Source organism: Orbicella franksi, chromosome 9 (assembly GCF_964199315.1).
Source record: "Orbicella franksi chromosome 9, jaOrbFran1.1, whole genome shotgun sequence".
Lineage (NCBI taxonomy): Eukaryota > Metazoa > Cnidaria > Anthozoa > Scleractinia > Merulinidae > Orbicella > Orbicella franksi.
In genome coordinates this window covers 24,996,985-25,022,169 of record NC_138153.1, presented here as the reverse complement: position 1 = coordinate 25,022,169, position 25,185 = coordinate 24,996,985, and the positions used below count along the sequence as shown (strand labels likewise).

General features: G+C 38.0%; 1 protein-coding gene across 10 annotated transcripts in view; it reads right to left on the bottom strand.

Moving 5' to 3' along the window:
* LOC145496395 (uncharacterized) overlaps positions 1-24,258 on the bottom strand; it is a 37,204-nt gene extending 12,946 nt beyond the window's left edge. The window contains exons 1-4 of one of the 10 annotated variants that reach the window (XM_081476026.1): positions 24,097-24,258; positions 7,689-7,720; positions 6,081-6,588; positions 512-1,069 (exon numbers count right to left, since the gene is read on the bottom strand). In XM_081476026.1, the coding sequence (XP_081332152.1) occupies positions 512-1,069; positions 6,081-6,588; positions 7,689-7,720; positions 24,097-24,109 (1,111 nt within the window). In that variant the 5' untranslated portion in view covers positions 24,110-24,258. Of the gene's footprint in view, positions 1-511; positions 1,070-2,876; positions 3,621-6,080; positions 9,556-13,554; positions 15,964-17,040; positions 17,830-22,763; positions 23,103-24,096 lie in introns of those variants that run through there. The other 9 variants (XM_081476028.1, XM_081476030.1, XM_081476025.1 and 6 more) reach the window with 9 other exon arrangements.
* Positions 24,259-25,185: the final 927 nt, after the last annotated feature.

The window sequence follows — 25,185 nt, the reverse complement described above, 5'->3', positions numbered from 1 at the left end:
GAAAAGTAAAGATAAAACACAAATGAAGAGATCCAGGCTAGTCACATGGAAATGCAAAGGGTGTGGTGCTGCTATTTCAGAATTAGAATGCACTTTGACTCGGCATATATTGACTTCATCCAACACAAAACAGCCCCATTCAGTGTAATGCTAAATGATTTATCTCCTGCCTGGAGGCAAGTCTCATTACTTGCAGTAGAGCCAATTATTGTGGCTAGATCACTTCGACAAAAGATAGATGAACAAAAACATAATAAATCGCCAGACATTACCTGCCAGCCTTAGTTCGTTTCTCAACCATTTTGGATATCTCGTCAGCAAGACAAATCGCATTCTCTTATTTATTTCTCACAAATGTTTCTCTTTATATCTCGCATTCATCCCAAACTTGCCACGCTTTGCTTTCGTTTTGTTCATTGCAGCTGAACAGATTCAATCCACTACTAACACAGTGAATCTCTGTTAGGGGGGATAACCCTTGGGAGAAAAGGGAGGGAGGGTGATCACTCACCTAATAAACTTGGTGAGCTGGAAGCCCTTTGCAATTCATTCAGACCAAGGTTATTAGCAATCATCGGATCAGTCCAGTATCTTCGCGTTTCGCTAAATTTTCTTCTTTCTTGGACGCTCTGTGTTTGAATGGCGAACAGCTGACTTTGCAAAAACTGAACCTTTGTCGCATCAGTCAAATTTGTGTCTTGGTACTCAGGTCCCGCGCATATATTATCACTCTCATCATTGAGGCTTGTAGAGTGGAACTCAGACTCCACGCTTTTGTCGTTATTCTCGGTGTCCGAGCTTTCGACAGATTCAGTTTTATCCTCGAAGGTTTCTAAATCATCGGTTGATGTGGATTTATCTTCCGTGAGTATTGTGTACACGATATCGTCTGTTGATGTTGATATAGTCTTGGTAATCTTGACTGGTGGAATGCTCTGTGTTTGATTACAGTCTCTTTCCACAGCTTCTTCGCCGTTGTATAATTCATATTTAGGTGTCGGACTGCTGCTTGCTTGTGGTAAATGCTCGCTGAGGTCTCGGTCTTTAGGGTGTTCACTGCGATCAGAATCTACATAAATGAATAAATAAATAAATACAATAAGACAATAGAATTCAATCGGTAATCGTGTGCAAAAGTGAACAAAAAAATGATAGTTCACACAGTTCACAAATTCACATTCTTTTGAACACGTTTTCTTCGAAATTAAGATCGTTTCCTGAACACAGTCGAACTCTGTGAAGGTATTCAGCTGAGTTCGACAGTCGAATTCACAAGAGAGATTTTCAATCGGTTACCCTTCTCGAACTATTATCGATTTAGTACCTTAACTTCGCCTGCCACTAACGGTTGTCCCGACTTTAAAGGTCTTAAAAAGATCGATATATATTAATTTTCCTGACACAATATCCATACAGTGTCAACTAGGTAGGTAATGAGAATAAAGAAAACCAACAACTAAGGGATGCTGCCTTTATGTTCTACCAAATTTTCAAGACTAACATTTAAAAAAAAATTATCGCATTTAGTAAGAGGTCGTATCTTCCCGTCTATTTTCATCATTTACTTTTGTTTGTCAAATAACTAGAATGTTGCGCGCGTGTGGCATTGTAGCTATTGTTATTTTTGAGAAATGTGGCGTCTCAAGAGCAGTAGACCAAGAATTTTTGGGGTAAAAATGGTCAGAAATTCATAACTGGAGCTAGCGGAGGAAAACGGTAAATTGCAGCTGGAGGAACTAAACCAGCCGATTCGAGGAAATCGTCTTATCAAGAACCTTCATGATTTTTGTCAAATAAATTACGGTAGTTTCACTACTCGAGTTCTCCTGGACTCATTACTAAATTCCCGGCAAAGTTCTTTGGTATGATACTATGTCATCATAGCACCAACACCTTCTATCACATATTTGTACTCTGAACTATTACAATGAAAACTGACTCATTCGGATTACCACAAAAAAAAGGTTCATTGTGCGGTCAACGAAAAGAATTGAGTAAGACATCTCAGAGCACCAAGGCGATTAACTAAATAAATAAACAAACAATTTATATGTATGAGAATCGTGACCAGAATTTCTATAAAAATAGTGCCGCGCACTTCCGATTGTCGGTATATTGGGGTTTATGTCCAAAATAGGTGCAATTCACTTCTGATAAGTACTTATATTTACTTTAGGTGAAATTAATTGACGTGTCTTATAGACACAAGGTTAACTTGAGGGCATCACGTAACTTTTATTGTAGAACAATGCTTTATCCTAATTAAACTTTTCATTTACGTAATCAGTCTAGCAGAACTGCCGGTCCAGGGTCAGTCATGTTAGTCAGCACGTCGCAAATATATCTTCCAAGAGTTATTCATCACAGGAAAGGATTCTCCTGATATCTTCACAGAGAAATGTCCATTTTTAACGATGGTACAGTATACTGAACTTAAGTTTAGAATTTTGTTTAATGATCGGTATTACTATTCAAAAGATCAGCCAATAGAATGCTGCAATTAAATTAAGTCTGCAAAATCTCGTTATACTTTTCGTGCAAACTTCGATTTTGCAGACTTCAAATACAAAACCTGTTTCTACTAATTTAATTGCCCTCCAAATGTTTCGCAGTTTTCTTATGCGTGTAATTCCACCTGAGGTTCTACAATGTTTTAAAAAACTAACCAGCAGGTTTTTCATTATGGTGAAAACAAAGTATTACAAACTACGACTTACTCCCACACAGAAAATCTGGATGTGTCTGTTACAGCCTCTGGTTTTTCAGTTTTTACCACAATGATCAGTAGATACTAAATAAGATATGCGAAAATGAAAACAACCTATCGTGTGACTAATAAAAGGAAACTCCAACCGCGAGATAAATGTCGTATTTACCTCTCAGTGTAGGGACGGAAAGGCTGTCGCTGTCTGCTGGTGGTTTTTCAGTCGTGAGATAAATGTAATGAAGTCCAGCGACATTTTGTAGCATCACTGCGCGAAGTTTTGGTTTGTCTTCTCCAGTATGCATGGCTGTTCTTGGCAGGACCATAGTGTCAGGATTTCTGCTCATTCTCGCGCGTGTGAGCATTTAACCACCGATTGCTAATAAATATTTTATGAGGATCAAAAAGCAATTACTGATGTTCACCAGTGACCCATAACACTCTCGTCCCTTCTGCTTCATTTGAATTCAGTAAACATTCAGCTTTGTTTACGTGTCACGTATCAGGGTAAAGGTTTCCATTGCAATTGTAAATTAATTTGGTGTTGCTTAAACCATTTTAGTATCCGTGACTTTGTATTTCGTTGTTATCAGCTCCCAATCAATTCAGGATTAAAAAAGAAAACGGGAAAATGACGTATGTTATTCAAGTCCTTCCGGAACTTTTAAATACATCTCACAAAAACAGTTGTTTTCATAGGGATTTACTCTGGATCAACAATCTTTTGTACCACAATTGTCAATTAAAAGTGTACGTTTTCCCTCACGTCTCAAAATTGTGCGGTAGTCAAAGTATGCTCGACAAAGACAACTGTAATCCATAGCATAGAAAATGGAAAAAGAGCTATGAAAAGACATAATTGAATAGACACAGGAATGTGATAGTAATAGAAAGATACATAAGAGCTAAACGAAGTGTTCATTTGATTTGTACAAGCGTATTCTCAAATTCATAAGCAAGTAATCTAAGTAAACGACTTCCAATTCTGTTCAAGTCAGCTGCAAATTAATATTACTTATTGCGACATAGATTAATTTGCTCAGCTTAAAAAATGAAGCGACAACACTTAAATTCTTAGAATACGTCGGTTGTTCCCAAATAAACTTAATATAACATCCTGGGAGGTCTACGAGATACTCCAGAAATTAACGCCCAATTCTGTAAATTTTAGTGTTTTTAAGTAAAATTGAAAAAAGCAAAAAAGACTTAAGTGGAATGTGACGCGATAACGTGAGAGACAATTAAACTCTTTGTATGGTGTTTTACTCTCATTTGAAAATAACAGCACGGTGTAAGACAAAGACAAAGAAATCTCGAAAATATTGACTGAGTGAAGATAATGCTTGTAGAGGATTGTCCGAAATCCCTTTGTTTGTTATGTTGTTGTTTGACTTGGACGTGTTAGTTGTTGAAGCTAAGTGCCCTCATTACATTTCTTCGCTTGGATCTAGCACAATAAAGACGGAGGAATGTTTTACATTTCAAATACATTTGAGACATTTGAGGGACATGCCTAAATGAGTGAAATGAACGCTACTGGACAAATTGAAGGTCTCCCTACCAGTCGTCATAAATCCTGCATTATTATGCTCAGGAGAATGTAATTCTTGAGATCACCAAGTCTTTTATTCTCACACATGTCAAAGCTACTTATATTTGTCATTAAGGTAACTGAAAAGTTAACCGATATTGTACTACATTAAAGAGCTGACATGTCGAACGACAGACGTTGACTAATGAACACTGGTTTTGGTCATAGATTCTACGTGGTATTCTAGAAATCTGGAGCTAAGCCTGAGCAAGATCATACTTGTATACACATGTTACTCTGGAATTTGGAGAAAGGGGAACTAACGATATCTGAACCGGCCTGAGTTGCCTTTAGCCGTCCTTGTAAAAACGAGTCCTCATGTCGTATTGTATCAAAATGTCTTTGATTTGTATGGGTAATCAAGTGAGTTCGAGTGCAATTTGGAATAGATAAGCACAACTAAATTTTTCAAAGACCAAAAAATTGGCACGAGCACTTAAGGCGAAATTTACTAGTGCTTAGTTATTCCAAATAAGCCCTTTGCACGATCCGGTCACATGGTGAAAAATCACTGGGACGCAAGTTGCGCAGTGGGACAAAGACAGGTCAAGGTGTAATGGTACGAACTGCTTTGTTTTGGAAGTCCAACTGTACAACATGCATCCCAGCATGTGTGATTTTGTACCATTGCACGAGAAAAATCACTTGATTACTTAATAATATACATGCAATTTGATTCAACTTTCTGCACTCAATTTCAACTTTTTGCGCTGTTTGGAATGAATTGACGTGCTCTCAGCCAATCAGCGTGCTGAAATTTTTGCATGTACACAGTGTAAATTATTACCATGGAAATAAAGGTGCAAGTGAAATACGCTTTCATATGAATTGTTTAACACGGAGGACTTTGACACCTGAAACTTGGAAATGGTATATGTAACTTCGCTACCACGTGAATCTACCTGACGATCCTAACGCCGCAGAAACGATTACTGAAAATTTGGCGATGACTTCATTAGTTAGAACTTCGAAGGCTTCGCTTTAACTCAATAACGTTTCCTGTTTTGTCTCACCACGGTTAATTGCTTAGTATATCCCATGCTGTTTAGCTATGTAGGAAATTGAAAATTGTCTTATAAAAGATCGGCTCTGATAAGGTTTCAATTTGAAAACAAATTAAAAATAAACTAGGCAAAGCTGATAAGTGGATTGTCAAATTGGTTATTTAAAATCAGTAGACGTGTTCAGCCTGGAAAATGCAGCAAAACAATAAAATAAAAAATGGAGAATAAGAAAATGCCGTACGAAGAAACTATGAAGCATGTAGACCCAAGCAGGATTTGTTTGCACAACAACCTGCATATGATATGCAATTTATTACGGGCAAGCAAATACCGCACCCCGCGCAAGAATATTATGGGTGTTTCTTACTGAAACTTAATTCTGGTGCTCTCGACTGAATAAAATGTCTTAAATCTTCCACTTTTTGCAAAGATATTTTTGACCAATACAACGATAAGCTGGCACGGGTATGTATGAGATAATTTCAGTTCTAACACATGAATGAAAAGCGACCAAAACATTCAGGCTGAATGTACACAATGAGAAATATTTTCCTTTCAAACTCAATTGAATAGTCATGAATAGCCTTTCAATGAAATTGTTTACCAAGTAAAACAAATTCATTATAGACAAACTTCAGCAGGTTCTATATTCGCTTTTTGCTTCATTTGGTGTTAGAAAAATTGGGGTAACATTCTCAGCTCACAGGAAGTGAATGTAAATTGACGTCTTTTATCTTTCACGTCAAGCATAATAAAAGAAAGTGAAACCTGAACTACATACCTGATTCATCGTCGTAAAATCCAAGTAAAGTTCTTTCGTATTTCCTCAAATTCAACTTAAGTTGTCTGTTTTCTTTAGCGAGTCTTTTAAATGTCTTGAGTGCTTTCATCTCTCTTTGGAGTGCATTTTGTAAGCGTTCACGGAGTATCTTATTTTCTGCTCTCAGTATCTGATACCTTTCATTCAAGTGTGAGTTCTCCGGCATGACTCGCAAAATGTCCTGCAAGTGCGGTTGGTTTCCGCTGGAAGAACGCGATATTGAGTTCATGTTTTCGTCGGTGTAGGGGCGGCCACCATTACCAGGAATTCCGTAGGTTAGTTCGTCGTTGAGTAAGCTGTCATCGTGCAAGTTTTGATCAAGATATCCTTGCCTTTGTGTGCTCCTGGAGTTTGGAATGTATTCTCTTGTTCTTCGCCTTCTCAGCGGTGGCGATCGACCAGCTTGTACTCGCTCAGCGATTCCAGTTCTCGCCATGTCACGGTCTGACGACATCTCTTGCCAAAAAACCTGGTAATAAAAAATTTTCCTGTTAAACAAACTTGCAGCATTTAACAAGCATAAAACACTTTTTATCAATTTCAAATTCGCATTTGTTACTTTCAGAGCTGATTGGATGAACATCATAACAACATTTTATTGGCTTGTTATTGATGCACGCATGTCTGATTTCTGCCCCCCAGGAGATACTGAGAGAAATAACCACTTATTAGTCACTTCTGCACGGGAAATGTAGCTTAGCCCTTAGGGAAAATACTAATAAAGCTTGCAAAACACTAAAGCTCAATAGAGATATTAATACAGAATATGCACCCAGGAACTTTAGTCTTGTTAGTATGATTTAAGGTGGGAAAAATTGGCTTCCAAGATCTAATTGATATAATCAAAGAAATATCTCAAAAGTTAAGGTTCACCTGCAACTCCACGCAACTTCTAAATTTTTGCACCAGAATACTGGTTGCTTTTGAAGATGCATGAGCGGTCTGTTTGAGCTAGGTGGCTCGAACTTTTGTCCATTTTCGTTTCGTCGAGGTGATAGAAACACAATGCATTTGTAATTAGAAGTCTTTTGTAACTTAAAATATGCAGGTAGAAACTAAAAGGTGACACCGCTATTGTCGTCCATTCTGCTTCTTAGACAAACGATTCAAACGACCGACTGCAATATCAGTTATATTTCGTGATGATAATCTTCTGGTAAACTGATTGCACGCAAAAATTTATGACTAAACATTCACCGGCTAGCCTTGTCTTTTCTTTCACCTCTTTCAGGGCTGCGGTGTAACCTTTGGTTTATTAGCAAAAGGGACGTCAGAGCAATAAAAGAATAACGCTGTCTCTTGGGGCTGGATGGACTTATAGTTACCGCACATCGTCAAATTACCTGGGATGACACTAAACCGTTCGAGCGCTCGATGCCTATTGGACAAAGTGAAGTTATAGTCTTTTGTGTTCGATCGTATAGCTTTGTTGATAGATTTTAATTATGTCAAAATTCTTCAGAGGTGAAGAACTAAACACAAAAGTGACACCTCTGGGCACGTTTTCACGTCCCAAATAACAAGACAACGTGGAATGTGCATGTTACCTGTGTTGCTTCAGACACTAACATTGGCAATCAAAATCCACCTCGTGTCATCTCCTGCAAATAAAGCACAAAAACATTCGGTGCTTTGTTTAAGTGGCAAAAATTATGCTTTAAAATGAGATTGTTAAATAACGCGGCTTTCAAGAGATCTCTGACACTGAGAAACAAGCAGCTTTACTTCTCTTTACAAAACATGGATAGCGCAAGTGCTTATTAGTACCAAGTTATCGTAATATACTTTCCGGCGTACTTGAAATGAAGCTCCAAATAGGTCTTAATCAAAATTGAACCTCTTGAGGTCTCAAGAATTACTTCAAAAACGCCTCAATCAGTGTTGACATGGCTAAACGCAGTGTAAATCAATTTTCAAGAGGTTTTACCCTGAAGCTTGAAGCGGAATAACGTCGTTTGGTTTCGGTGAAGAGGCCATTACAAGGGACTGTTGAATGGTCATGCAAAACAAACACACAGAGCCAGTGAATTAAATTAGTCGTTTGCATGTGCAAACTTAAAAAGCAAACAACAACTTACGTCTCTTGAAATTCCATAGATTTCGAGTAACTTCTGCGAAATACTTTTGCTGTAGATTTTACTTAATGGAGCACAGTCTTAAGTAGGTGGCAGGGTGTATCGTTTTGATAGTAAAATAGCCTGATAGCATTGTAAGCGAACGAAGAGACTTGATTATGTGATAAGTGTTTAATTCAGTGATGACATTTCGTCAGAAAGAAAGCTATATGGTGGGATTACCGAGATGGAAACGTCGCTTTGTGTCTATATCCATTGACAAGCTCTTGATCTTAACGAAGCGGTGCATAAACGTACAAAGTTAATCAGTAGCTCACATAGGACAAAACAAAATCAATAACACAGTTTTTCTGTTGTTTTTATAACCTTTCTCGTTCTTTTAAAGTGCTTTTCTTTAGAACTTGTCTGAAATAGTTTTTCTTTAATCTTTCATGAAAATGAGAGGAAGGTTCCAGATCCAGTGTTCAAACTGATGGCCAAATAAATTCCCTGAAAGAGGAACTCGAACTTTTTTACACTGCAGGGCGTTTCGAGGTTAAATATGTAGACAACACAGCGATCGTTGACAAAGCAAAACAAATTTTAAATTCCAATCGGCAAAGACGCGCAAAGTGTAGCAAAACTGAATATATTTATCCTTCAAAAAGCCCACCGCCCCTATGTACTTTTAACGATGTGATTAGTCTCTATAGAAACTGTTGTGCTGCGTAGGTGTCAAGTGAAACTGACACAGTTGATTATCAGCTTGAAGCTGACAGAGCTAAATTGACCACCTCAGCTGAACTTTCTAGCAGTAAGCCCTTCTTCGAATTTTAAAAGCAAAATTGAGTGTTGTGGGTTGCTTGCTTCCTGTGTGTATGGAGTTACCTAATCGGAGAAGCATGGGAAGGGAGATTGCGCGAATAAATCGATAATAAGAAACAAATTAATTAATTAATTATTTAAACCGGAACCTTTGGTTGATCCCAAGGGGAGAGACCCAAAATGCCGATTTGAAAGATAAATTGTTGTTCTGAAGTTTTTCGTTTTTCAATGTTGCCTCGATGGACACAAAGGTCACAGACAACCATGTTTTTGAAAGAATGTGCGGCAAAATTGGAGACATTTTTGTGGCTATTTATCACGCCTTAAAATGACGCGGAAGTGATTTCTTTGCCTCCTTCCTGTCTCTCTAATGTACAACATTTTGCACGGAGATCAAGTTATTCAGCCATTACGTTACTAGAGGTGCAATTAAAACAATCGGTGACTAGGACTCAAGATGTCAACAGTACTGCAAATGAAACGAAAACAGTTACACTGCGCGCACGAATGGCGGGCAAGAAGATGGATGAAGCCAATTTCTGTAAAAGTCTGTAGTGAACACCTCTCTGTAGGTTGTTGCCATTGATGGAAATATCTATCTATCTATCTATCTATCTATCTAGCTATCTAAAAAGGCGACCAAAGATTCAGAATTTTCTACGTTAATTAATTATGGACTCCGACTGGATATAAACGAGACAACAAAATTAATTGATAATCTTCACTTGCAAATTTCTTTGACCGTTCGTCTTAACTACAAGGGGTATACAAACTGACGAAGAGAATGGCATAGCTTGGGCGAATTTCTATTCCTTTTGCGACCCAATTGCTTGCGACTCAACTATCAGCTACCAGTGAATGAAACAAAATTTAGCGTTAAAACTGATTAGGCTAAGTATCTTTAGCAGAAACTTCCCTGTTTTTTAGTCCAAACAGCAAAATATAAAAAGAAAATATACCACAGAATGATGTGAACTGACTTTAGAGTTATTTGACTCTAACTGCTTACCCGAAAGTATAATCCTGGCTACCTAATCGGCCACAGAACTGTTGTTTTACAAGTTGTCGATTTTCGAGTGGAAACATGAAAGCTGAAATTTAAGCGAAATCTGTTTGGGCCAAGATGTTATAATTTGACTCGAGCCACCACTAAATAAGAAAGCCTCTCGAACTTTGGTTGTTGAACCTGTGGTACAGATACCTCAGTGTCGAACAGGTTATTTTAAAAGCATGAAACATACTTTAGAGAGCCGTGTTCTATACATCGTTTTGCAAAATTTTGTATCAGCCAATGTTTGGATCAACATTGAGCAGCGGGCAAAATTAAGGACTTAAACAAAACCATGCTGAATTCTCGTTAGAACAAACAACCTAAACTATTTATTGGACTTAGGCCATCCCCCCCTTTTTTTTTCGTTTATTGTCGAATGCGTTTTCTGATTTTGGGTCGGTCGGTCGGAAAAGGAAAAAAAAACAAAAATAAAATTGGAAAAGGAGTCTGGAGCTAGGAGGCCCGTTACCTCAGCATAATATCCGTGGAGCCTGGAAACGATAAGGTGTGGTTACAAAGTCAACATCGCGGCAATGGAGGAAGGAAAAAGTCGACGTCGTTGTTAAAATCAAACAAGAACAGGGAAAAACTAAAAATCTGTAAGGCAAAAAATTGCTTATGTTTCAGATTAAAGTGACAATTGTTTGAAATAATGTCTCATTGCCTTCATTGCCTTCTGTGTAACTTTTTCTTTTCTTTTTTTTTTTTTTTGAAAACGCGAAAATCTGGGTCGGTCGGACGACGCTAAACAGAGAAAAAAGGGGATGGCCTTATTATCAAGCAAATGACCGTAAAACAGTTGATAGAGAACATAATTCAGTAAAAAAAAAACCCCTTTGCTTCGCTTTCTTCTGATCCAATCGCGCTATTACTTGCGAGGTTTCCGTACGTGCGCCATGACGAGTGGCCCGACTCGCTCATGCATATCTCCAGGCAAAACCGCTGACTTATTCACCGCAGACGTCGGGTATGGCTATTTAACAATTATTCCATTCGCGCTTGTTGGATATGAGATGGTAAATAGCCAACGAGGCCCAGTTGGCTATAACCAATCTCATATCCAACAAGCGCGAATGGAATAATTGTTTTATTAAATTCGGTGCGTTTGTATACTTGGAAATTATAGTTTAATTTTATTGGATTTTAATTTTACTGAGCGACCGGAAGTCGATGTGGTAAAAACAACAACAAGTGGGAAATCACATGACATGCGCACCGTTTGTAAAATTAGTTGAATGAAAAATTTGAAAGCGAAGCAAGCGAATTTGCTGAATGAAATTACAATCAAGTAGAATTCAAGGAACATCTATCAAATGAAGGAGATGTAACCCTGGTCAGGAAGTTTGAAAAGCGTTCAAGTTCGAGTCATGGAGAAGAGCCGAATAATTGTGCACTTGCACATTGCCGTTGTAATAATGCTGCGGAAAACTTTGATCGCCATGTGACACAGACGTTGTGCCAAAATTATTCTCGACAATACCTCTTTCAGGATTCCCTTGCTTTGAAAGCCTTGGCATTTCGAGCTGTATGTGTGAAGCTCATTGTTGGCCAGATTCAGAGTCAGGGACAGAAACTATCTGAGCGTCAGATTCATCTTCAGAATCTCCGAGCCCCTGATGGTTTTTCGTGGCTGGTAAAGAACCGGGCTTACTTCGGTTCAGCTCAAAACACTCAACTCCTTAAGGTGTTTTTCACAACGACATAATTGTTGGCGCTAGCTGTCGTTGATTCTCTCGTCCTCGTCGGCCAAAAAAGAGACCGAGATAAAACTAGGTCGTCCTCTGTAGCTGGGCGGGATTTTTGCTCTCGACCGATCCGAGCTCGCTTAAGTCGAACATTTTCCTCATCTGCTCATTGGAAATTGGTTTCTTATGGACTACGTCGGCAATGATGCCTGTTTTCCTGAGGCCTTTTAAAAATGCTCTAATAATTTATTTGCCTGGTCAGAGATAGTAGAAAACGGTTTGTTGTTCGGCGGCGTGCGAAGGAAGTGATCAATGGCGGCTCCTACGGATTTCGTGGATGAACTTTTGTAATACGTGCCATCTTTCTTCCTCGCAGACGTATAAAAACACTTCAAACAAACATTTAGTTCTTCTTTTGACATTTCTTATATCGGCTTGGAAAATTTGATGCCACCAGGACTAGCAAGCCATTCTGTTAAGGTAAACATTGTTTCTGTTACACAATCTTCATGAATGCGTTAAATCTCGACGGTCATATTTTAATTTTGCAACTTTTAAGGGAAAATTAACGTATACGTACCGTTAAATAATCTAATCTCGAACTTTGTGGCTTTTTGTTGTTACTGCATTGTCCATAATTTCCTGTGTTTCTTCTGCAGATAGCTCACCGAATCTGCTTTTTCATCCATTTTTTTGTCGACGAAACTTGGCTCCCCGCGAAAAAGTTTATGCCGAGCGACATTTACCGCATTCATTTCCATGTAAGGTCAAACGCAGGTATAATGGCTGGTAACCGAGATCAAGTGAACCAATCAGAAAGCTAGAATTGCATTATCCGAGGTTGAAAATTTAATAATAATTTAATTTAATTTAATAATCTAAGTTAACCGACGGATATTTCTGACCAGTAGTTCGAGTTATCTAGTCCATTCTCACTCTTTTTTTCCCTAGATTATCATTTCTTAACACGATATTAAGTTGAGCAGAAAGCTGATTTGCTTGACTTGGCATATCCTGGAAACAACTCTTCCCCAATCCCTTCTCGATTTGACTCTCGCCTACAGCAGTTGCTGTAAGCAAAAAGTCCCATTTTACAATTGAGAGCAAACTTAAGCAGCGACGTTTTTGAGACGCGAACGGCAACCAGAAGAGGAACGGAGCTAATTCTGGCGCGCTTTTGATACCATGGGATCAACTGCAAAGTCGTCGTGTTTGTATTTCAAACCAAACTGTGCTGACCAAAAAGCTGTAGAGAACACCTGGAACGAGAACTTTCAATCTCCGGTTAGCGTCCGCGTCCGAAAAGCGTCGCTACTTAAGTTCGCTGATGTGTCGGCCACGACGGTCAAAATGAATAATTTTGTGACCTGTATAGACTTTTAACTGCTAACACTGAATAAATTAAGTGCTTAAGCTTTAATATGAACCCAAGCGTTTTCTTTCTTGGATTCAAGAAATACACTAAAATGAATATTTTAAAACAATGGGATGAGTGGTAAGGCGTGGATTCGGTTGTATTCACGTAGCAGATAGATGAAACAGTTGTTTCAGAGAAATTGGTCTTAACCGCAGATACTTTTACCCTTACACTGATTACCGAGCACTGTTAGAGAGAGAACATTGTTTTGTAGTGTTGTATGTTCAGGATTTCACAAGAGAATTTTAAACGATGGAAAAGATCATTGCTGTTTGAAAGTTGAAACAACGCCGTCAAAATGCAAAGGTAGATAAATCGGTGAATTTACTAAGTGATGATTTGGTTTAGAAAGTGAATTACATTTGATACCTCACGCGCTTTCTACAAAATCAAGCTGACTCACCTTCCTGTACAATTATCTCTTTTCACGTTCACTATAAGCTGTCTTGATCAACTTTTAATGGCTACTGCCACATAAATACGCGGCCATGCACTTTTCATCTAATATTACAAGTGGCCCTCATCCGGCTCATAATGTTTCCTTACGTGTCCATATTCTCGTAACATGAAGCTACTATGGCGAAAAAAGAACGAATGGATTAACAAGACACAAAACATCACGCTAGATGACGTGCGAAACAAGTGACATGTGCAAGTTCCGAAAGAACAGATCTCTTATTAAATCCTTCGGGCTTAATTGCTTGTGTACACATTTAGCGGTAAGGAAGCTGGAAGATTCTAGTTTTGTCAAGCTTCGAGACGAAAGTTGCTATAACCGCCAGATTTAGGATTTTACGAGAGCCGAGTGCCTGACTTCATTTGAAATGGATGGCTATGAGTAAATAAAAGGAAAAATACGGAGCCGGATGGGAAAATAAGGATTTGTAACATCAAGGCTTAAACTGAATGAATGGCTCTGACAGAAACAACACTGGACGAAAATTGATCAAAGTCGATTGATTTTCTACTCCATGACGATTTAACAGAGTCCAATAAACATTTCCTGGCTTTACAGAATGGTTTATCGTTGAAAAGGAATACTATACGTATTCACTTCTTAACAGTGGCCGATTTATTGGTTGTTCTGTTCACCACAGTTTACCCAAGGTTTAAAAAGGTCACTGGCAAGGGTAAAGTTTCTCTGCAGGAGGTGATTTGTTTAATCCAGTTGTTTTGTGTTCATATTTAATCAGCTTTATTCTTTTCACGGTTGGTGTGGTGGTACGTTCTTCCATTTCTATCTTAAAAAGAACCAAACAACAACTATTTGAAAAGTTTCAAGGCTTTTCATATTTAAACGGTCATTAAACGAAAAGAACACTGACAAATCAGGCAATATTATTTGCAATCTAGTTCACTAAAGTTTAACTGAAATATTTGAGAACGCGAATCCTGATTCGAAACATCCAAAGACAAAGATGCTTTATCTTTTCCGATTTTGAGGAATAGAAACCATAATCTGCAACAGCATTGTCATAGTTCAATGAAAGACGGCTTTTTAACTTATATTTTCTGTGTGAGATCAAAATGAGCCGGTGCAAATGTTTGCCTTTACACAGCGTGTAGTTAGTTTGATTTACATTTAGTAATTGCTTTTAGTTGTTTGCCTCGGGCGGCGAAGTGGCGTGAGTATGCAAATTCACGGTGGTGCGCTTGTGGTTGTTTCTGTGTGAAACAAAGAGCGTACAAAGAAAAGGAAACGAAGCCTACATCACTTTCTTGATCTCGCGCACTTGTAAGCGGCTAAAACTCATTTATTAGTGTATCATTGAGTAATACATAAATAGCCCTCCTCTCTTTTCATTCGAATTGAATACCTCCTTAATCAAAGAAACACGAAATTATTATTTTTCTTGTGTCACAGTTAGGTAATACATAAGCAGCCTCCACTCTGTGTAATTCATACTGGGTTTTTTTCGTAGTAAAAGCGTCCACAATCAATAAAAAGACGAACCTACCTCTCGTGGGCTGAACAAACAATGCTCTTGCTTTAAGTCGCGCCATTTCGCGAGTTTCAATGCAATACGAGTTTTAATAAACATAGGAATTAGGCCGTTCGAGAGCAAACATCCTCAAAGATGAACAATTATTTTATAATCTCCCCTTCAATCACGCAAGTTTTATTCACGTGCATCGAATGCAGAGTACATTCGTCCAGTTGAACACGTCCCTACCAATACTCGATTCTCAGCGATAAACTAGAGTATGTTGAGCAAACTGAGAAGAAAAGAATTATTCAACGTTGAGAGAATTTATTGACCTGCGTAACTGAAAAATAATTGTATTGGTTTCGTTTGGTTTTTCGTGTTCCCTTACAATCATAATTGCGCTTGATTCCTTTGTTTCAGTAATTTCCGATCTGCAAGATTTCCGTGGCAAACCGCACTACTTGTTAATCATTTTATCAACAGCTCCAGAGGAACGCCGCAAGTTATTTATAAGTCTGCTAATCATGCTAAAAAGAAACTAAGATACAAAATCAACGACAGTAGATGTATACGCTTCACATACAAAAATATTTCTGTGTGTAAGGTAGGTTGTTCACGCACCGAGTCAAGTCAGGTCAAAACTTGAATGCCCGGAACAATTTACAAATCTTAACTTCTTAACCTTTTTACAATAAATATATCGATGTTGATCACGAAAATAGAGAACCTGATCGTGACAGGAAAGACGTTCAAATATCCCAAACAAATTCTCCCAGCAAGAGTATAGAAAATGTATTGTGAACAATTAGGAGAATTCCAATACTGATATCAAGGTACAAGTGTTCGCACTAATTTCTGGTTTCGCTTTCGAGAATTGTTTTATCTGATCGAAATTTCTTGAGACTAATCTAAATGTTTAATAAACCCTCATTTAAATAATTCATTTGAATGAATTACGCTGAACAGTGATTTGCTGGTGAAATGGTTTCGTGTGGAACAATTTACTCAATAAGTCAGTTGAGGCATTGGTAGCGTAAACAAGAAGATTACAGCAAAATATTCCGTGTTGATAGGTGATCCTTAGCCATAAACTTGACTTAAATATTAGCCCTAAATTAGGTCTAAGTCTTTTTCAATCTAATAATATTCACGCACTCATTGTGAGTTCTTCTAACCTAAGTATTGTATCATGCGGTAAGGATTATTTCTCCGAAAGTTCTCAACACTAGCAGGATTTTTAACCTGGAGTGAAATTAGGCTTGAATTTTTCTGTTACTAATGGTATTTTTTTTAAAATCTCTTAAACTTCAAGGACAACATCGTGCTACCGTTAGCGGCCCGCATCAACTCCAGATTTTCTCCGACGCTAAAAGCCGTAACTACAGCTAAGTCAAAAACAAGTGAGAAAACCACAAAGGCCAAATGTTCGGGTGCATCGGGAAGCTGCTAGACGTAACAACCCGTCAAATGTATCATGAAAATAACATTTTTTCCTCGAAGCACCTGGGTTATTTCCTAGTTGGTAGTTTCGATGAAAATTCAGCATTTTCACTCCGCCCTAGATTGCAAACGTTCTCAAACGCTGATATAAAACCTCTTCCTCTTCTATTCTTTGCCTGCAGTATTGACTCGCTTCAACAAAACCAAGAGAAAATGAGATGACAAAACACATTGTTATTTCATATCGCGTTTACAAAGCACGGGATAAGTTTTCCTCGGCCGTCCTGGTTAAACTCCGTTGGCTTTGCTTCTTTACCCGATGTTGGTAAACCCGAGTGAAACTGCAAAATGAGCGCATCTTTGGGCTTAGTATTAAAATGCCGACCAAGGTGTTTTTCACCCGAGGTATTAAAAAAACAACATTGCACGAAAAATTACCAAACACAGTTCAAGTGCTCAGCAAACAACTCTGGATTGCTACAAAAACACAACTGACAAGACTGATTCAATCTGTTCCTTACCTGGCTTATGAAAATGTTGCTTGGTGAACTGAGCAGAGTTTTAGACCATTCTTCATCGCAGCCAATTTCCTTTCGCTTTGCTTCACCTGATTAGTCTTAATGTTTTTACAAACGAGCTGGGTGAATTTGAATATCTGCCGACTGTTACCGATGCATAATTCATAAATCACATGCTAGTAGACGCTTGCAAAGAAAACTATAGTTACACTGATCACGTTTGTAAATTGAACGTGATTCTTTCTCAGGTGACAAAAAATGGTAGAAATAATGGGTATTTTCTTTTAACAGTTTCGATTGCGATTATATAATACTAGAAATTGTCAAAAATGGCGGACACAGTTACAATCAGACGATATAATCAAAATTGCAATTATTTCACTTTTAAAATGAATGTTTAAATGCAAGAAAAACTCAGTACAAAATGTCAGTGTTCCTTTTCTTTATTGCAAGCATCTCCAGTCATGTTTGGGAATTCACTAGTTGAAGCGAGTTATAGCACTGTTATAGAAGACTGTTTAGTTTTAAGGATCGTACCTTGGCAATTTAACTTCAGTACAAGGTTATGTTTACAAAATAATAGCATTCACGTCACGTACCAGCTCATTTTGAAATCTTCTCCTGCTATGAAGCGAACTAAAAAACAAGCTTAGAAAAACGCACAACTAATCCAAGTTGTCTTCAGTTCGTTCCTATTGTGTGGTCACGAACACAGATGTTCACCTTTCTGTAATGTGCAACTAATAGGCGATGATTCAGTCAATAGTCTCCAAAAGACACTTCATGTCAATATTTACTTCTTTGAGTTACAAACAGTGACATAGCTTTTATAGTTATAATTGTAAATTTTTTTTTCGCATCTTATGAATTTCATTTCCACAAATTTCTCTTTCAAGAAAAGACTCTATCGTAACCACTTTCAATTGCAGTGACTTCAAACTGGTTACTCGCGAAAGAGCTGATAGCATATAGTAAATTCAAAACGCCTTTTCGAGTCAAACCTCTTTACGATCAAACCCGATAAATACGTCGTTAATATATTTCAGGGAAAAACAAATTTTCACCAACACGAGAGGGGAGAATGGGGAGAGCGATTCAAAGCATGTTTCCTCCCTCCACCTCATAAAAGGGAATGATCTTCTCAATTGTTACAGCCCATCAAATCATATCATTTTGCACTTTTTGTGTTGTACTGCTTTTTGTATTTTATTTTTATGTTAAATTACTGTAACCGACTGAACATTACCGGCAACTTAAAAAAAAAATTTCATCAGTTACCTGCAAACCCCAATTAATCATGTCAAATCTCACGTTTTAACCCACTTTCGTCCATGGTAAATTTAATTACTGTTACATCTCAGAACGAAAAGTCGAGGAAAAAAACCTAGACATTGGGTGAAGGAAATATGAAGACTCCATAGCGGCAATTTGTATACAAAAAAATTAACAAAGTAGAAAACATACCTGACCTGATGGACAGAGTCCTTGTTAACCTTAGACGGCTCGCCACAGAGAAAAAACTCAAATTCTGTGTTCCTTTTTTTAGAGAGCGTTCTGTTTTATTTTTCTGTTATCCAGTAATTAATTTGCCTTCTCTTAAAATGTTGACCTACCATTATTGAAATGGAACTTTACCACTGACTGTGTGACAACTAAACAACCTACTCATGAATGTGATTGGCTCAGGTCCAGGTCGGAGGTAGACGCTGGGCTAGTTACACGCTGTTAAGACCTAGGGCCTCCTTCTCGAAAGTGCCGTTAACTTTACGGAACCAAAGTCATATTTCAAGGTTTAAATCTAAGGAATAGTAGTCCGGGATTTGGCTCAAAAACCAGTCCATTCTGTTTCGTTTCCTGTTATCTTTTATTGTTGGAATTTCAAAACTGTTAATATCCCGATCTTGAATGTAAACACGGAAAACAAAAAACAACTTTTCCGGACCAGTAACCGGAACTTTCGATAATAGCGCCCCAGAGAAAAAAAAGTCCAATTCTGTAATCTTGTTAGGGCCTTTGAAGGGATTGAGCATAATTATGGATGATAAGGATCAAAAAGGACTTTATAATGGCCTGACTTGAAAAATTACGCTCATGGTTTTCTGATGACATTGATTCCTTTAATTTTTGGCGAAAACAGTCCCTTTGGTAAACATATGCTGTATTTTACTAACCACAACTGTCAGCGAAGAATGTTCACGAAAGCCACCCTGTCTTCACAAAGCTGCCAGTGAAGAATGTTCACGAACTTTGTCTAAGTGCCGGCAAATGTATTATGCATTTTTTTAAAAAAATCAAAACTTTATAGAGATGGCAGTGAGTAGACAGAAGCCTCTTAACATCCTGACGTTAACAAATTTTCAAATTCCGTGGACAACTAAACGATGAAATTATTATTTTACTGGGCCATTAAACATGTTCCGGTGGTTAGACAGATGTACACAATAAACAACGCATGCAGTCACGACTAAGGTCCGTCCACACTACGCTGGAAAAATTTGAAAACGGCGTTCTCACTCCTCAATACGCCGGAGAAAACTGAAAACGTAACAATCACCGGCGGTAGAAAAGCTTGAGTGTACCCTCTTCAGTTACGATTAATAACATAGTTATCAAGACCGTCACCCTTTTCAAAATGTTTTCGGTCCACACTAAAACGTAAAGCCGGCGTTTTCAAATTTCCTCGGTTTGAAGAGCGGTTTCGAAAAGCTCCGTGTACGGTCTGGATTAGTGTGGACGGTACGCGTAACCGTAGAAATAAGGCTGTGTTTTCAAATTTCCCCAACTACCCATGATATTCACTTTTTTTTAGTGATTTGTCACCTCAATAGGCCATTTTCGTATTCTCGGTATTGGACTGGAACTAGCATGCAAGTGAGGCTAATGCGGGAAGTCTTTTCAAATGCAAATGACATTAATCTCTTTGTAATGATATTCCCGTCCATATGAGCCTCCATTACAAGCTAGTTCCAGTAAAATACCAAGCATACGAATATGGCCTATTGCGGCAAATTATATTTCGTGACGTACTTAATTATCGATTGTATTACAAAGTTGCACTGTCTAATTTGCCGTTTAAGATAACTATCGGATTAAGTGACTTCACTGCCTTTTCTTTAGTGTAATTAACTAAGTTTATACAAGATGCAGATGCAGGAAAAAAAAAGAAGATACAGAGTGTATTTACACTAATTAGACTGATAGATGCGTTTTTACCTAAATTTAGCTGCATTCGACCACAGACCCAGCTGTCGTGACCTAATCACATACGCTCTATTTTCTCTTGGGGTGGGAAGTCGAGAACGAGGATTTTTCGCTGGTTTTGCACTCGCGCTCTTATCGATGATTCGGTGCTCCACTGAATTCCAATTGCCACGCGCTTTCGTTCATTAACACCAGAATGTAGGAATAAGGGCACACTTAAATGGGGCAGCCGGTATTCACTGGCCGTTTGATAATCTTCACCAATAGACCATATTCGTATTCTCGGTATTGTACTGGAACTAGTTTGCAATGGACACTCATGCGGGGAAATATCAATAACAAGAGATAAATGTCATTTGCATTTGAAAAGACTCCCCGCAGTACCAGTCCAATAACGGGAATACGAATATGGCCTATTTATTCCTTGCTGATGGTCAACTGGAACCACAGACTACAATGTGATATTCGTGCACTGGTCGGATGATTACGCGCCGCACTAATTTCATATTCATATTTTTGCCGCATATTAGACACTTGCCATAATATCACAAAAAAAAAAAATAGTGGCATTGCTCATGAAATACTATTTTATAGCAAGAAATATTGTGTATATCATCTATTAGTTCAAAAACAAAACTTCACTTTTTCTAGGGCATCACAGTAATCATGAACATCACCTAATTTATCTGATTTTGATTTTTCCATTGTGCAATTGCGGTACGTGTGTGTATTTCAGACACCACGTTCATCAGTCTCTCTCAGAAACAACCCAGAATTGCCGATAATATCACGAAAACCCTAAATAAAAAGATTACACCAAAACACTTGTACTGAGGAACTCGTTCGGAATTCAAGTAAGAAATTATTAAAATCTTGCGTTTCCGTCGAAAGCTTTATCTGTATCAGTTAAAAATAAGGAAAGGTCCCACTATGCGTTAATTTCTATCGAACGTTCTTCGAACGAAAAATTTCACGGGCAATGTTACAGAAAACATACAACAAACAAACAAACTGAGACGAAAGGAAATCGTGATGCTACATGAACCAGGGGAACGTTTAACCAACAAGGAAAACGTCGCGAAGATCGTAACAACAGTATTTAGAAGAAACATTTGGCATAGACAAGCCACTGGACAAGCATCAGTCTAGAGAATAATGGAGGCTACCTTACGTTGACGCTTCACTGAGCCGTTGAGACATCAGTCCTTAACATCAGTGTTATCCTGGAGAGCCGGAAAATTTTTGAAAATCATGAAGCTGCACTGAGACTGAGTTTTGTTGTAGTAAAATCTGACACCAGGTGACAAACAGGGCGGTAAAGCAGTCAAACAATGTTGAAACCTAGGAGTGAACGTTCTCGAAAACACTTAAAAAGAGGAAATTTTTAGGAAATGAAAACATGCTCTTTTTACTGTTCCCTCCAGTCAACTGGAAAATTACTCATCCTTCCATGACTTTTCGTGCGTCATAAAGTCTTTGTAGTGGTTAGTAACATTTGTGATCAAAGCATTGCGCACAAATCATTCAGACATCTGGATGTCTTTGTCTGTCCAATTAGTACTAATCGAACAACAAAGCGAACAAGAATACAAGCAATACAGCCACGATTAAACTCTTAACGTGCCTTTCAATTAGAATTTCCCAAGAGGGTAATGAAACTCCCAGTGAGACGTAAAAGTGGTACAAACACTTACGGAAACATGTTCCAAAATGTCCAGCGATGCAGCAAAAAAAAGTTTCTCATTTAATGAGCCGCTTTACTCAAACTATAGCTCTCAGTTCTCTCTCTATCTGTAGACCTGGCGAAGGACTGGCGGAGACATGTTTACACGCAACTAGCTTCTCAAAGCTAGTGATCGGATTGCTACGGCGGACCGGCTACGATATGCTGTTTTGGGTGAAACACAATCAATATCAAAACAACCCAGCAACAAGCAAATAAGTTACAGATAACTGAAATCGTATTGATCTCTCTGCCGTACAACTATTCCTACTAAAATACAGATGCATAATCCTTTCGGAACGTCTGGGTGAAGTCTGGTTACAGCGACATCTCGGGAATCTTGTTAAGTACTTCGAACATTCTGATCAGAATTACAGGGTCAATTTAGCAGCTGTTTAGGTCTGATTTCCGTTTTACATAGAATAAAATTACCTCTCTTAAAAATTTACATATTTGTCTTGGAAGTAATATCTGCGATCGTCTTTTCTCTGCCCTTGAGCGGTCCAAAGAACCTGGTAACGAGTTTTTCTTTGTGTTGGTTGAGTGTTTTTTTTTTTTGGTAAAACCGCTTTGTTATCACCTATGTTTCAACGCACGCACATGGAATTATTGTTAAATAGGTAAACAGTTTAAAAATTACGAAAATCAGACACGGAAAACGGAAAGTTTAGATTTCACGCAGAGATAAAAACGTTAAACTTGGTAAACCTCTGTCAACGAGCCTGATGCACACAACACGTTTAACCTTATCTAAATCCACAAAGTACTATAAGTTCTGTTGTAAACAAGATATCAGACCCACCATTCAACCACTGCATCGTCATCAAGCCGAGCTGTGCAATGATTCACTGGCACTTCTTACTTCTGGAGTATGAGAGAAAAATTAATGATATCTCTAGTGCACGGTTCAGAGCTGCAGTCGTTGTTGGGAAGAAACGTTGAATGTGGACCAAAATTTCTGCGGCGAACATTGAATTCTAAGTAGTGGAAAGCTCGAGAACAAGCATGTAAGACACTTCTGCATGCATAATGTATCAATGAACCAGTGAATTGCACATAAGCTATAGTTACAAGAAACCTAATTAAGCCGGATATTTTGCACTATTCAAATAAAAACTGATGGCTAGTATGTTAGCGACGGCGACATATAAATAATCATTAAAATCATTTGCTACGATTCAAGCATATAATGGCTTTATCCGCGTCAGCTTTCGAATTGTCGTTTTGCGCTATGCGATTAACAAATGATAAAACCTGTTGTCGTTGTTTTTTCTTTCATTTATTCGAAAATATTCCAGTTCGGCTGGCTACCTAGAAATATTATGTCGAATCGAACAGACGGAAATGCTTTATGAAGACTTGCCATCAATCATTCTCTATACGATGTAGTTCTAATGAGTGTTCCTCTTAGAAACTGATAAACTACGTTTAGTAGCTTTTAGTCGACGCGAGAGGGTTAGCTCATGTTTATGCAAATAGGGAGATTATACTGAACAAATCAATTTGACTTTGTGCAAACTGAACGTCAAAAAACTAACCACCTGCACACAGATAACAATTGTGATATGCTGTGTTTCATGTTAACATTTTCATGTTTTCCCTTGGTATTATATTTTTTTTCTCAATTAAACTAACAGATTAAAACCAGCTCTAAAGAGAATCACGCGGTAATTATTCCCTTGTTCCATTTAGCAGCTGAATTTCCTACTGACACGACGACCGATGTTTCATCAGTCTGGTTGACAGCGCGACTAACAGAAATGTTTCCAAAATCATTTGTGCGTGAGCTTTGCGGAATTTCGAAATTTTTTTTTCAAGAATATATTAAACAAATTTACAATAATCTTGATAAATTAATGATCCTAAAAGTTAAACCAAGTAGGTAAAGCCATTCTTCAAATCCTTCAATCAAACGATTCTAGGGTTTCTTTAACGCCTTCTCCTTAAGAGCAATTTCGGTAAAAACGATTTACAAACACAGGCAAGATGGCTTTAGTCTGAACACGAATATTGTTTGTCGAGCAATACATTATACGAGTATTGTCTAAGTCTGAGCAGTCTAAAACAGTTTTGGATGGACGTTACAGCCTAAACATCTTTTTTCATGATTGTTATTATTTTTAAGTCCTTCTTACCTGGTTTTACCATTTCACAACCTTCATAGAAATTCGACGTTACAGCAGTTTTAGCATGGTCCTATTTGTTGCCGGTGAAGAGATCAGTTTCAATGGACACGTAAATTGACCGAAGCAAATAATTTGAATAATTGCAATTTAAATTGCTAAAAATCTCTCTCATGTTAATCATGTTATCCATACTAATTTTTCACTCCGGTTACGCGCCGGTTTTCTTTTTTTCCTCCTTGGATAAAACAATTTTCGTGCATTGAAAAGATCAACGTTTTCTAATTTAAAAAATTTTCGTTTTCTCAATTACAATAGGGTAAAGAGTGACTTAAAAAAAATAAATAATTCGGCCTTCAGTATTTTATTTCAACAGCTGCGAGAAATAAAAGCCGTGTTACTTGGCAGCCGAGTGGCTCAGACCCTCGCAACTAGACTTCACAACAGGGCCAACAATATTCATTAGGTCGATTAATAAACAAGTGCCGACTGTGCTCTGTTCTGTTGTAAAACACACAAGAAGCGGTCAGAGCGTGAAAGAAGTGTAGGGGAAAACACAAGACGTTCCCCCTTACTTCTCGGGTGTTCTACTATTTCCTAAGTGCTTTACAACAGAAAAGAGCACACTCGAGGCTGCTTTATTTGCTTCATGATAAAGAAACCATTTCCGTGCGACTACGACTCGAACCGGGCCACCAAGAAGAAAGCTAACCAATCAAAAAGGAAATTGATAACAATGGAGTGGTAGCTCGAGAAAGGGGATTTGTTTTTCTTGGATCAGAAACTCAAATCAAAGTGCTCTGTGAGCAAACTCGTAAATTGAACAAATGAATTACAATATTTTTTGGATTATGTTTAATATTATCTGGTTTAGGGAATATTGTGGTTGATTTTCATATTTAGTGTAGAGCAGTAGATCAGTGTTCGCTAATAAGGTACCAAAGAAACAAAGTAACATTTGGATAAAAAGGCATTACAACTGAAACGATCATGCTTTTACATTTGACAAGGGTGGACGATGTCGTGTTTTAAACATTTTTCACTTTTGTTTCTGGTTCACCAAGAAATAGTTGGCGGTAAATGTGGGTGTAAAGGGAACAT